The following is a 14848-nucleotide window of genomic DNA, read 5'->3' on the forward strand; positions in this document are numbered from 1 at the left end:
ATTATAATATATTCCAGGGGTAGGCAACTAGTTAGATTCAGCTGCAGGCCTGGAACATGATTATAATATATTCCAGGGGTAGGCAACTAGTTAGATTCAGCTGCAGGCCTGGAACATGATTATAATATATTCCAGGGGTAGGCAACTAGTTAGATTCAACTGCAGGCCTGGAACATGATTATAATATATTCCAGGGGTAGGCAACTAGTTAGATTCAGCTGCAGGCCTGGAACATGATTATAATATATTCCAGGGGTAGGCAATTAGTTAGATTCAGCTGCAGGCCTGGAACATGATTATAATATATTCCAGGGGTAGGCAACTAGTTAGATTGAGCTGCAGGCCTGGAACATGATTATAATATATTCCAGGGGTAGGCAACTAGTTAGATTCAGCTGCAGACCTGGAACATGATTATAATATATTCCAGGGGTAGGCAACTAGTTAGATTCAGCTGCAGACCTGGAACATGATTATAATATATTCCAGGGGTAGGCAACTAGTTAGATTCAGCTGCAGACCTGGAACAGTGATTATAATATATTCCAGGGGTAGGCAACTAGTTAGATTCAGCTGCAGACCTGGAACTAGTTGATTATAATATATTCCAGGGGTAGGCAACTAGTTAGATTCAGCTGCAGGCCTGGAACATGATTATAATATATTCCAGGGGTAGGCAACTAGTTAGATTCAGCTGCAGACCTGGAACATGATTATAATATATTCCAGGGGTAGGCAACTAGTTAGATTCAGCTGCAGACCTGGAACATGATTATAATATATTCCAGGGGTAGGCAACTAGTTAGATTCAGCTGCAGGCCTGGAACATGATTATAATATATTCCAGGGGTAGGCAACTAGTTAGATTCAGCTGCAGACCTGGAACATGATTATAATATATTCCAGGGGTAGGCAACTAGTTAGATTCAGCTGCAGACCTGGAACATGATTATAATATATTCCAGGGGTAGGCAACTAGTTAGATTCAGCTGCAGGCCTGGAACATGATTATAATATATTCCAGGGGTAGGCAACTAGTTAGATTCAGCTGCAGACCTGGAACATGATTATAATATATTCCAGGGGTAGGCAATTAGTTAGATTCAGCTGCAGGCCGGAACAGTGATTATAATATATTCCAGGGGTAGGCAACTAGTTAGATTCAGCTGCAGGCCTGGAACATGATTATAATATATTCCAGGGGTAGGCAACTAGTTAGATTCAGCTGCAGGCCTGGAACATGATTATAATATATTCCAGGGGTAGGCAACTAGTTAGATTCAGCTGCAGGCCTGGAACAGTGATTATAATATATTCCAGGGGTAGGCAACTAGTTAGATTCAGCTGCAGGCCTGGAACATGATTATAATATATTCCAGGGTAGGCAACTAGTTAGATTCAGCTGCAGGCCTGGAACATGATTATAATATATTCCAGGGGTAGGCAACTAGTTAGATTCAGCTGCAGGCCTGGAACATGATTATAATATATTCCAGGGGTAGGCAACTAGTTAGATTCAGCTGCAGGCCTGGAACATGATTATAATATATTCCAGGGGTAGGCAACTAGTTAGATTCAGCTGCAGACCTGGAACATGATTATAATATATTCCAGGGGTAGGCAACTAGTTAGATTCAGCTGCAGACCTGGAACATGATTATAATATATTCCAGGGGTAGGCAACTAGTTAGATTCAGCTGCAGACCTGGAACATGATTATAATATATTCCAGGGGTAGGCAATTAGTTAGATTCAGCTGCAGGCCTGGAACAGTGATTATAATATATTCCAGGGGTAGGCAATTAGTTAGATTCAACTGCAGGCCTGGAACAGTGATTATAATATATTCCAGGGGTAGGCAACTAGTTAGATTCAGCTGCAGGCCTGGAACATGATTATAATATATTCCAGGGGTAGGCAACTAGTTAGATTCAGCTGCAGGCCTGGAACAGTGATTATAATATATTCCAGGGGTAGGCAACTAGTTAGATTCAGCTGCAGGCCTGGAACATGATTATAATATATTCCAGGGGTAGGCAACTAGTTAGATTCAGCTGCAGGCCTGGAACATGATTATAATATATTCCAGGGGTAGGCAACTAGTTAGATTCAGCTGCAGGCCGGAACAGTGATTATAATATATTCCAGGGGTAGGCAACTAGTTAGATTCAGCTGCAGGCCGGAACAGTGATTATAATATATTCCAGGGGTAGGCAACTAGTTAGATTCAACTGCAGGCCTGGAACATGATTATAATATATTCCAGGGGTAGGCAACTAGTTAGATTCAGCTGCAGGCCTGGAACATGATTATAATATATTCCAGGGGTAGGCAATTAGTTAGATTCAGCTGCAGGCCGGAACAGTGATTATAATATATTCCAGGGGTAGGCAACTAGTTAGATTCAGCTGCAGGCCTGGAACATGATTATAATATATTCCAGGGGTAGGCAACTAGTTAGATTCAGCTGCAGGCCTGGAACATGATTATAATATATTCCAGGGGTAGGCAACTAGTTAGATTCAGCTGCAGGCCTGGAACAGTGATTATAATATATTCCAGGGGTAGGCAACTAGTTAGATTCAGCTGCAGGCCTGGAACATGATTATAATATATTCCAGGGGTAGGCAACTAGTTAGATTCAGCTGCAGGCCTGGAACAGTGATTATAATATATTCCAGGGGTAGGCAACTAGTTAGATTCAACTGCAGGCCTGGAACATGATTATAATATATTCCAGGGGTAGGCAACTAGTTAGATTCAGCTGCAGGCCTGGAACATGATTATAATATATTCCAGGGGTAGGCAACTAGTTAGATTCAGCTGCAGGCCTGGAACATGATTATAATATATTCCAGGGGTAGGCAACTAGTTAGATTCAGCTGCAGGCCTGGAACATGATTATAATATATTCCAGGGGTAGGCAACTAGTTAGATTCAGCTGCAGGCCTGGAACATGATTATAATATATTCCAGGGGTAGGCAACTAGTTAGATTCAGCTGCAGGCCGGAACAGTGATTATAATATATTCCAGGGGTAGGCAACTAGTTAGATTCAGCTGCAGGCCGGAACATGATTATAATATATTCCAGGGGTAGGCAACTAGTTAGATTCAGCTGCAGGCCGGAACAGTGATTATAATATATTCCAGGGGTAGGCAACTAGTTAGATTCAGCTGCAGGCCTGGAACATGATTATAATATATTCCAGGGGTAGGCAACTAGTTAGATTCAGCTGCAGGCCTGGAACATGATTATAATATATTCCAGGGGTAGGCAACTAGTTAGATTCAGCTGCAGGCCTGGAACATGATTATAATATATTCCAGGGGTAGGCAATTAGTTAGATTCAGCTGCAGGCCTGGAACATGATTATAATATATTCCAGGGGTAGGCAACTAGTTAGATTCAGCTGCAGGCCTGGAACAGTGATTATAATATATTCCAGGGGTAGGCAACTAGTTAGATTCAGCTGCAGGCCGGAACAGTGATTATAATATATTCCAGGGGTAGGCAACTAGTTAGATTCAGCTGCAGACCTGGAACATGATTATAATATATTCCAGGGGTAGGCAACTAGTTAGATTCAACTGCAGGCCTGGAACATGATTATAATATATTCCAGGGGTAGGCAACTAGTTAGATTCAGCTGCAGGCCGGAACAGTGATTATAATATATTCCAGGGGTAGGCAACTAGTTAGATTCAGCTGCAGGCCTGGAACATGATTATAATATATTCCAGGGGTAGGCAACTAGTTAGATTCAGCTGCAGGCCGGAACAGTGATTATAATATATTCCAGGGGTAGGCAACTAGTTAGATTCAGCTGCAGGCCTGGAACATGATTATAATATATTCCAGGGGTAGGCAACTAGTTAGATTCAGCTGCAGGCCTGGAACATGATTATAATATATTCCAGGGGTAGGCAACTAGTTAGATTCAGCTGCAGGCCTGGAACATGATTATAATATATTCCAGGGGTAGGCAACTAGTTAGATTCAGCTGCAGGCCTGGAACAGTGATTATAATATATTCCAGGGGTAGGCAACTAGTTAGATTCAGCTGCAGGCCGGAACAGTGATTATAATATATTCCAGGGGTAGGCAACTAGTTAGATTCAGCTGCAGGCCTGGAACAGTGATTATAATATATTCCAGGGGTAGGCAACTAGTTAGATTCAGCTGCAGGCCGGAACAGTGATTATAATATATTCCAGGGGTAGGCAACTAGTTAGATTCAGCTGCAGGCCTGGAACATGATTATAATATATTCCAGGGGTAGGCAACTAGTTAGATTCAGCTGCAGGCCTGGAACATGATTATAATATATTCCAGGGGTAGGCAACTAGTTAGATTCAGCTGCAGGCCTGGAACATGATTATAATATATTCCAGGGGTAGGCAACTAGTTAGATTCAGCTGCAGGCCTGGAACATGATTATAATATATTCCAGGGGTAGGCAACTAGTTAGATTCAGCTGCAGGCCTGGAACATGATTATAATATATTCCAGGGGTAGGCAACTAGTTAGATTCAGCTGCAGGCCGGAACAGTGATTATAATATATTCCAGGGGTAGGCAACTAGTTAGATTCAGCTGCAGGCCTGGAACAGTGATTATAATATATTCCAGGGGTAGGCAACTAGTTAGATTCAGCTGCAGGCCGGAACAGTGATTATAATAAATTGTACACTGCAAATTGACCACAACTAAGCCCCAAAATGTACTTAAAAATAACAATAATTTCATACCTTCATTACATTGAGACACAATCACATGTCTTTACCCACTGTTGAATCAATGTGGAACAGACGTTGGAATTGATGCCCCTGCAGCAGCAGTGTTGTAGTACAGTCTGTATCTCGATGTCGAATCCATTTTCATTCGGGTCTTGACTCGCTCGTTCTCGGACAATGAGGACTCGTAAATTCTCTTCCCGAGATCAGCGGGGTAAGACAAATGATCAGGTCCCATTCAGTCAGTGCATGAAACCTCTTGGCCAGGTCAAATATCCACACTCCTTTCATAATACATTATCACCCATTGAAACCTGGGCTTTCTATTTGACACCTAACATTACTGTCCTTTTTATTTTTGTTGAATAATATCCTCAAACCTTATCGCGCTCGTTTGTCCTCTAGTAGGGAAGAGTGGGGGAAATATTTTGAAAGTAGCGCACTCACAGTTAGTAAGAGAGAGGAAGAGGAGTAAGTGGAGACTGACAAAAGTTATAAGACGTTTTGTATTTCTGTCTATTTATTTAGAGAACCGTTTGATAGTTAGTTTGATTGATCGTTAGTGATAATTTGTGGAGAGTCTCTTCAGAATGCATTCTGATGTTGTTCTGAAATATAAACACAGAAATACTGGAAATTTAGAACTTTTCTGGTGGTGATTTGACACAATTACAATCATGGTGTTGAGTTGGACTAGCAGTGTTCTGGTGTTGAGCTGGACTAGCAATGTTCTGGTGTTGAGCTGGACTAGCATTGTTCTGGTCTTGAGCTGGACCAGCATTGTTCTGGTGTTGAGCTGGACAAGCATTGTTCTGGTGTTGAGCTGGTCTAGCATTGTTCTGGTGTTGAGCTGGACTAGCGCTGTTCTGGTCTTGAGCTGGACCAGCATTGTTCTGGTGTTGAGCTGGACTAGCGCTGTTCTAGTGTTGAGCTGGACCAGCATTGTTCTGGTGTTGAGCTGGACTAGCGTTGTTCTGGTGTTGAGCTGGACTAGCATTGTTCTGGTCTTGAGCTGGACCAGCATTGTTCTGGTGTTGAGCTGGACTAGCATTGTTCTGGTGTTGAGCTGGACTAGCAGTGTTCTGGTGTTGAGCTGGACTAGCAGTGTTCTGGTGTTGAGCTGGACTAGCAGTGTTCTGGTGTTGAGCTGGACTAGCGCTGTTCTGGTCTTGAGCTGGACTAGCAGTGTTCTGGTGTTGAGCTGGACTAGCAGTGTTCTGGTCTTGAGCTGGACTAGCAGTGTTCTGGTGTTGAGCTGGACTAGCAGTGTTCTGGTGTTGAGCTGGACCAGCATTGTTCTGGTGTTGAGCTGGACTAGCGCTGTTCTGGTCTTGAGCTGGACTAGCGCTGTTCTGGTGTTGAGCTGGACTAGCGCTGTTCTGGTGTTGAGCTGGACTAGCAGTGTTCTGGTCTTGAGCTGGACTAGCAGTGTTCTGGTGTTGAGCTGGACTAGCGCTGTTCTGGTCTTGAGCTGGACTAGCGCTGTTCTGGTCTTGAGCTGGACTAGCGCTGTTCTGGTCTTGAGCTGGACTAGCAGTGTTCTGGTGTTGAGCTGGACTAGCAGTGTTCTGGTCTTGAGCTGGACTAGCAGTGTTCTGGTGTTGAGCTGGACTAGCGCTGTTCTGGTCTTGAGCTGGACTTGTTTAGCAGTGTTCTGGTGTTGAGCTGGACTAGCAGTGTTCTGGTGTTGAGCTGGACTAGCAGTGTTCTGGTGTTGAGCTGGACTTTAGCAGTGTTCTGGTGTTGAGCTGGACTAGCTAGCACTGTTCTGGTCTTGAGCTGGACTAGCAGTGTTCTGGTGTTGAGCTGGACTAGCAGTGTTCTGGTGTTTGGCTGGACTAGCAGTGTTCTGGTGTTGAGCTGGACTAGCAGTGTTCTGGTGTATTTTGAGCTGGACTAGCTAGCACTGTTCTGGTCTTGAGTTGGACTAGCGCTGTTCTGGTTTGAGTTGGACTTGTTTTGCTGTATTTTCCAGGTCTTGTTCTGGAATCTGTCTCAAGTGGTTTTTATTTTATTTTTTTCTTCTTTTTTAAAAATTCCTGGAAATTTTACAGCCTCTTTTGACCAAAAACTAATATCCCCCAAAGATCACTCCAGAGGGTTGTTTTGGCCCTATTCTATTGTTGACCCTCAATATGTCTTCGTTTTTCCATTGTCTCTTTCAGGTCTTGTCAGAGGCACAAATTATTTCCTTACATCAGAGGCAGGTTTGATAAACAAGTATTTTCCCCCACAAACCTTTATTTCTAATTTCAACATGCACTATTCGGACTGTGGTTTCCATTTCCGTAGTGTTTTTCCAGAGGCAGTGTTGTGGTTTCTGTATTTTCCAGAGGCAGTGTTGTGGTTTCTGTATTTTCCAGAGGCAGTGTTGTGGTTTCCGTATTTTCCAGAGGCAGTGTTGTGGTTTCTGTATTTTCCAGAGGCAGTGTTGTGGTTTCTGTATTTTCCAGAGGTAGTGTTGTGGTTTCCGTATTTTCCAGAGGCAGTGTTGTGGTTTCCATATTTTCCAGAGGCAGTGTTGTGGTTTCCGTATTTTCCAGAGGTAGTGTTGTGGTTTCCGTATTTTCCAGAGGTAGTGTTGTGGTTTCCGTATTTTCCAGAGGTAGTGTTGTGGTTTCTGTATTTTCCAGAGGTAGTGTTGTGGTTTCCGTATTTTCCAGAGGCAGTGTTGTGGTTTCTGTATTTTCCAGAGGCAGTGTTGTGGTTTCTGTATTTTCCAGAGGCAGTGTTGTGGTTTCCATATTTTCCAGAGGCAGTGTTGTGGTTTCCGTATTTTCCAGAGGTAGTGTTGTGGTTTCCGTATTTTCCAGAGGCAGTGTTGTGGTTTCCGTATTTTCCAGAGGTAGTGTTGTGGTTTCTGTATTTTCCAGAGGCAGTGTTGTGGTTTCCGTATTTTCCAGAGGTAGTGTTGTGGTTTCTGTATTTTCCAGAGGCAGTGTTGTGGTTTCCGTATTTTCCAGAGGTAGTGTTGTGGTTTCCGTATTTTCCAGAGGTAGTGTTGTGGTTTCCGTATTTTCCAGAGGCAGTGTTGTGGTTTCCGTATTTTCCAGAGGCAGTGTTGTGGTTTCCGTATTTTCCAGAGGCAGTGTTGTGGTTTCCGTATTTTCCAGAGGTAGTGTTGTGGTTTCCGTATTTTCCAGAGGTAGTGTTGTGGTTTCCGTATTTTCCAGAGGCAGTGTTGTGGTTTCCATATTTTCCAGAGGCAGTGTTGTGGTTTCCATATTTTCCAGAGGCAGTGTTGTGGTTTCCGTATTTTCCAGAGGTAGTGTTGTGGTTTCCGTATTTTCCAGAGGCAGTGTTGTGGTTTCTGTATTTTCCAGAGGCAGTGTTGTGGTTTCTGTATTTTCCAGAGGCAGTGTTGTGGTTTCCATATTTTCCAGAGGCAGTGTTGTGGTTTCCGTATTTTCCAGAGGCAGTGTTGTGGTTTCCGTATTTTCCAGAGGCAGTGTTGTGGTTTCCATATTTTCCAGAGGCAGTGTTGTGGTTTCCATATTTTCCAGAGGCAGTGTTGTGGTTTCTGTATTTTCCAGAGGCAGTATTGTGGTTTCTGTATTTTCCAGAGGCAGTGTTTTCCATATTTTCCAGAGGCAGTGTTGTGGTTTCTGTATTTTCCAGAGGCAGTGTTGTGGTTTCTGTATTTTCCAGAGGCAGTGTTGTGGTTTCCGTATTTTCCAGAGGCAGTGTTGTGGTTTCTGTATTTTCCAGAGGCAGTATTGTGGTTTCTGTATTTTCCAGAGGCAGTGTTGTGGTTTCTGTATTTTCCAGAGGCAGTATTGTGGTTTCTGTATTTTCCAGAGGCAGTGTTTTCCATATTTTCCAGAGGCAGTGTTGTGGTTTCTGTATTTTCCAGAGGCAGTGTTGTGGTTTCCATATTTTCCAGAGGCAGTGTTGTGGTTTCCTTATTTTCCAGAGGCAGTGTTGTGGTTTCTGTATTTTCCAGAGGCAGTGTTGTGGTTTCTGTATTTTCCAGAGGCAGTGTTGTAGTTTCCGTATTTTCCAGAGGCAGTGTTGTGGTTTCTGTATTTTCCAGAGGCAGTGTTGTGGTTTCTGTATTTTCCAGAGGCAGTGTTGTGGTTTCTGTATTTTCCAGAGGCAGTGTTGTGGTTTCTGTATTTTCCAGAGGCAGTGTTGTGGTTTCTGTATTTTCCAGAGGCAGTGTTGTGGTTTCTGTATTTTCCAGAGGCAGTGTTGTGGTTTCTGTATTTTCCAGAGGTAGTGTTGTGGTTTCTGTATTTTCCAGAGGCAGTGTTGTGGTTTCTGTATTTTCCAGAGGCAGTGTTGTGGTTTCCGTATTTTCCAGAGGCAGTGTTGTGGTTTCCATATTTTCCAGAGGCAGTGTTGTGGTTTCCATATTTTCCAGAGGCAGTGTTGTGGTTTCTGTATTTTCCAGAGGCAGTGTTGTGGTTTCCGTATTTTCCAGAGGCAGTGTTGTGGTTTCCGTATTTTCCAGAGGCAGTGTTGTGGTTTCCATATTTTCCAGAGGCAGTGTTGTGGTTTCTGTATTTTCCAGAGGCAGTGTTTTCCATATTTTCCAGAGGCAGTGTTGTGGTTTCTGTATTTTCCAGAGGCAGTGTTGTGGTTTCCGTATTTTCCAGAGGCAGTGTTTTCCATATTTTCCAGAGGCAGTGTTGTGGTTTCTGTATTTTCCAGAGGCAGTGTTGTGGTTTCTGTATTTTCCAGAGGCAGTGTTGTGGTTTCTGTATTTTCCAGAGGCAGTGGTTTCCGTATTTTCCAGAGGCAGTGTTGTGGTTTCTGTATTTTCCAGAGGCAGTGTTTTCCGTATTTTCCAGAGGCAGTGTTGTGGTTTCTGTATTTTCCAGAGGCAGTGTTGTGGTTTCTGTATTTTCCAGAGGCAGTGTTGTGGTTTCTGTATTTTCCAGAGGCAGTGTTGTGGTTTCTGTATTTTCCAGAGGCAGTGTTGTGGTTTCTGTATTTTCCAGAGGCAGTGTTGTGGTTTCTGTATTTTCCAGAGGCAGTGTTGTGGTTTCTGTATTTTCCAGAGGCAGTGTTGTGGTTTCTGTATTTTCCAGAGGCAGTGTTGTGGTTTCTGTATTTTCCAGAGGCAGTGTTGTGGTTTCCGTGGTTTTTTCCAGAGGCAGTGTTGTGGTTTCTGTATTTTCCAGAGGCAGTGTTGTGGTTTCCGTATTTTCCAGAGGCAGTGGTTTCTGTATTTTCCAGAGGCAGTGTTGTGGTTTCTGTATTTTCCAGAGGCAGTGGTTTCTGTATTTTCCAGAGGCAGTGTTTTCCGTATTTTCCAGAGGCAGTGTTTTCCGTATTTTCCAGAGGCAGTGTTTTCCGTATTTTCCAGAGGCAGTGTTTTCCGTATTTTCCAGAGGCAGTGTTTTCCGTATTTTCCAGAGGCAGTGTTGTGGTTTCCATTGTAGACTGTGTTGTATTCACACATCCAGAGAGACTGTGGATGTTTCATTATTAAACTCATTCTGCTTTAGTGGAAACCACATCACCGTCATCATGCCGACGGTGGTCCTGGTGGACACGTCTCTGTCCATGACGCGGCCGGTCTCTCTGGACCAGTGTTCCGAGGAGTTGCAGAGGAAGAACCTAGCTGTGGCCGGACTCACCATGCTGTTTGAGCACATGGCTAACAACTACAGACTGGAATTCACTTCTCTAGTGGCCTTCTCTTCCCTGTGGGAGCTACTGGTACCTTTCACCAGGGACTACAACACCCTACAGGTACACAGGTCTGGCTAACTACCAGGGACTACAACACCCTACAGGTACACAGGTCTGGCTAACACCAGGGACTACAACACCCTACAGGTACACAGGTCTGACTAACACCAGGGACTACAACACCCTACAGGTACACAGGTCTGACTAACACCAGGGACTACAACACCCTACAGGTACACAGGCCTGGCTAACACCAGGGACTACAACACCCTACAGGTACACAGGTCTGGCTAACACCAGGGACTACAACACCCTACAGGTACACAGGTCTGGCTAACACCAGGGATTACAACACCCTACAGGTACACAGGTCTGGCTAATACCAGGGACTACAACACCCTACAGGTACACAGGTCTGGCTAACACCAGGGACTACAACACCCTACAGGTACACAGGTCTGGCTAACACCAGGGACTACAACACCCGACAGGTACACAGGTCTGGCTAATACCAGGGACTACAACACCCTACAGGTACACAGGTCTGGCTAACACCAGGGACTACAACACCCTACAGGTACACAGGTCTGGCTAACACCAGGGACTACAACACCCTACAGGTACACAGGTCTGGCTAACACCAGGGACTACAACACCCGACAGGTACACAGGTCTGGCTAACACCAGGCACTACAACACCCTACAGGTACACAGGTCTGGCTAACACCAGGGACTACAACACCCTACAGGTACACAGGTCTGGCTAACACCAGGGACTACAACACCCTACAGATACACAGGTCTGGCTAACACCAGGGATTACAACACCCTACAGGTACACAGGTCTGGCTAACACCAGGGACTACATCACCCTACAGGTACACAGGTCTGGCTAACACCAGGGACTACAACACCCGACAGGTACACAGGTCTGGCTAACACCAGGGACTACAACACCCTGCAGGTCTGGCTAACACCAGGGACTACAACACCCTACAGGTACACAGGTCTGGCTAACACCAGGGACTACAACACCCTGCAGGTCTGGCTAACACCAGGGACTACAACACCCTACAGGTACACAGGTCTGACTAACACCAGGGACTACATCACCCTACAGGTACACAGGTCTGACTAACACCAGGGACTACAACACCCTACAGGTACACAGGTCTGACTAACACCAGGGACTACAACACCCTACAGGTACACAGGTCTGACTAACACCAGGGACTACAACACCCTGCAGGTACACAGGTCTGACTAACACCAGGGACTACAACACCCTACAGGTACACAGGTCTGACTAACACCAGGGACTACAACACCCTGCAGGTCTGGCTAACACCAGGGACTACAACACCCTGCAGGTACACAGGTCTGACTAACACCAGGGACTACAACACCCTGCAGGTACACAGGTCTGACTAACACCAGGGACTACAACACCCTACAGGTACACAGGTCTGACTAACACCAGGGACTACAACACCCTACAGGTACACAGGTCTGACTAACACCAGGGACTACAACACCCTGCAGGTCTGGCTAACACCAGGGACTACAACACCCTGCAGGTACACAGGTCTGACTAACACCAGGGACTACAACACCCTGCAGGTACACAGGTCTGACTAACACCAGGGACTACAACACCCTACAGGTACACAGGTCTGACTAACACCAGGGACTACAACACCCTGCAGGTACACAGGTCTGACTAACACCAGGGACTACAACACCCTACAGGTACACAGGTCTGGCTAACACCAGGGACTACAACACCCTACAGGTACACAGGTATGACTAACACCAGGGCTTGGAGGCAATATGGTAGTAGCTCTACTTGTTCTCTGATTGGCTAGATATATTTTAGACATTGGTTATGCCTGTCCAATGTTTCAGATCTGATGAAGTGTGCAGCCAGGGTAATGTTCTGTGCAGCCAGGGTAATGCAGCCAGGGTAATGCAGCCAGGGTAATGCAGCCAGGGTAATGCAGACAGGGTAATGTTCTGTGCAGCCAGGGTAATGTTCTGTGCAGCCAGGGTAATGTTCTGTGCAGCCAGGGTAATGTTCTGTGCAGGCAGGGTAATGTTCTGTGCAGACAGGGTAATGTTCTGTGCAGCCAGGGTAATGCAGCCAGGGTAATGTTCTGTGCAGCCAGGGTAATGCTCTGTGCAGCCAGGGTAATGCTCTGTGCAGGCAGGGTAATGTTCTGTGCAGCCAGGGTAATGCAGCCAGAGTAATGTTCTGTGCAGCCAGGGTAATGTTCTGTGCAGACAGGGTAATGTTCTGTGCAGCCAGGGTAATGTTCTGTGCAGACAGGGTAATGTTCTGTGCAGACAGGGTAATGTTCTGTGCAGCCAGGGTAATGTTCTGTGCAGGCAGGGTAATGCAGCCAGGGTAATGTTCTGTGCAGCCAGGGTAATGTTCTGTGCAGGCAGGGTAATGTTCTGTGCAGCCAGGGTAATGTTCTGTGCAGCCAGGGTAATGTTCTGTGCAGCCAGGGTAATGTTCTGTGCAGCCAGGGTAATGTTCTGTGCAGCCAGGGTAATGTTCTGTGCAGCCAGGGTAATGCAGCCAGTGTAATGTTATGTGCAGCCAGGGTAATGCAGCCAGGGTAATGTTCTGTGCAGACAGGGTAATGCAGACAGGGTAATGTTCTGTGCAGGCTGGGTAATGTTCTGTGTGGACAGGGTAATGTTCTGTGCAGACAGGGTAATGCAGCCAGGGTAATGTTCTGTGCAGACAGGGTAATGCAGACAGGGTAATGTTCTGTGCAGACAGGGTAATGTTCTGTGCAGACAGGGTAATGTTCTGTGCAGGCAGGGTAATGTTCTGTGCAGACAGGGTAATGTTCTGTGCAGCCAGGGTAATGTTCTGTGCAGGCAGGGTAATGTTCTGTGCAGCCAGGGTAATGTTCTGTGCAGCCAGGGTAATGTTCTGTGCAGACAGGGTGATGTTCTGTGCAGCCAGGGTAATGCAGCCAGGGTAATGTTCTGTGCAGCCAGGGTAATGTTCTGTGCAGCCAGGGTAATGTTCTGTGCAGACAGGGTAATGTTCTGTGCAGACAGGGTAATGTTCTGTGCAGACAGGGTAATGTTCTGTGCAGACAGGGTAATGCAGCCAGGGTAATGTTCTGTGCAGCCAGGGTAATGTTCTGTGCAGCCAGGGTAATGCCAGGGTAATGTTCTGTGCAGCCAGGGTAATGCAGACAGGGTAATGCAGCCAGGGTAATGTTCTGTGCAGCCAGGGTAATGCAGCCAGGGTAATGTTCTGTGCAGCCAGGGTAATGCAGCCAAGGTAACACTCCTCTGCTCTGCTGTGCAGGAAGCCCTGAACAACCTGGAGGACTATGACAAGACGTGTCTGGAGTCAGCTTTACATGGAGTCAGCAACGTGGTGCAGCAGGAGTGGGGCCACGCCTGTCCCACACAGGTACTATATCAAACCATGATGGTACCACACAGGTACTATATCAAACCACACCTGTCCCTAACAAACAGGTACTATAACAAACCATGCCTGTCCCACACAGGTACTATATCAAACCACGCCTGTCCCACACAGGTACTATAACAAACCACGCCTGTCCCACACAGGTCCTGTCCCACACAGGTACTATATCAAACCACGCCTGTCCCACACAGGTACTATATCAAACCATGCCTGTCCCACACAGGTACTATATCAAACCACGCCTGTCCCACACAGGTACTATATCAAACCACGCCTGTCCCACACAGGTACTATATCAAACCATGACTATGACTGGTCCACCTAGCTATCTGTAGATGAATGTTCTGACTATGACTGGTCCACCTAGCTATCTGGAGATGAATGTACTGACTATGACTGGTCCACCTAGCTATCTGGAGATTAATGTACTGACTATGACTGGTCCACCTAGCTATCTGAAGATGAATGTACTGACTATGACTGGTCCACCTAGCTATCTGGAGATGAATGTACTGACTATGACTGGTCCACCTAGCTATCTGGAGATGAATGTACTGACTATGACTGGTCCACCTAGCTATCTGAAGATGAATGTAGTGACTATGACTGGTCCACCTAGCTATCTGAAGATGAATGTACTGACTATGACTGGTCCACCTAGCTATCTGAAGATGAATGTACTGACTATGACTGGTCCACCTAGCTATCTGGAGATGAATGTACTGAATGTCCTGACTATGACTGGTCCACCTAGCTATCTGGAGATGAATGTACTGACTATGACTGGTCCACCTAGCTATCTGAAGATGAATGTACTGACTATGACTGGTCCACCTAGCTATCTGATGAATGTACTGACTATGACTGGTCCACCTAGCTATCTGGAGATGAATGTACTGACTATGACTGGTCCACCTAGCTATCTGGAGATGAATGTACTGACTATGACTGGTCCACCTAGCTATCTGGAGATGAATGTACTGACTATGACTGGTCCACCTAGCTATCTGAAG

General features: G+C 45.7%; 1 protein-coding gene across 1 annotated transcript in view; it reads left to right on the forward strand.

The window, feature by feature from the left end:
- Nucleotides 1-10159: 10159 nt before the first annotated feature.
- Nucleotides 10160-14848, forward strand: part of LOC118358809 (integrator complex subunit 14) — a 35604-nt gene continuing 30915 nt past the window's right edge. Inside the window, 2 exon segments of the mRNA XM_052513698.1 lie at nucleotides 10160-10435; nucleotides 13707-13814. Coding sequence (XP_052369658.1) covers nucleotides 10211-10435; nucleotides 13707-13814 — 333 coding nt within the window. The 5' untranslated portion in view covers nucleotides 10160-10210.

The sequence above is a fragment of the Oncorhynchus keta genome, unplaced genomic scaffold (genome assembly GCF_023373465.1).
Source record: "Oncorhynchus keta strain PuntledgeMale-10-30-2019 unplaced genomic scaffold, Oket_V2 Un_scaffold_1379_pilon_pilon, whole genome shotgun sequence".
NCBI lineage: Eukaryota > Metazoa > Chordata > Actinopteri > Salmoniformes > Salmonidae > Oncorhynchus > Oncorhynchus keta.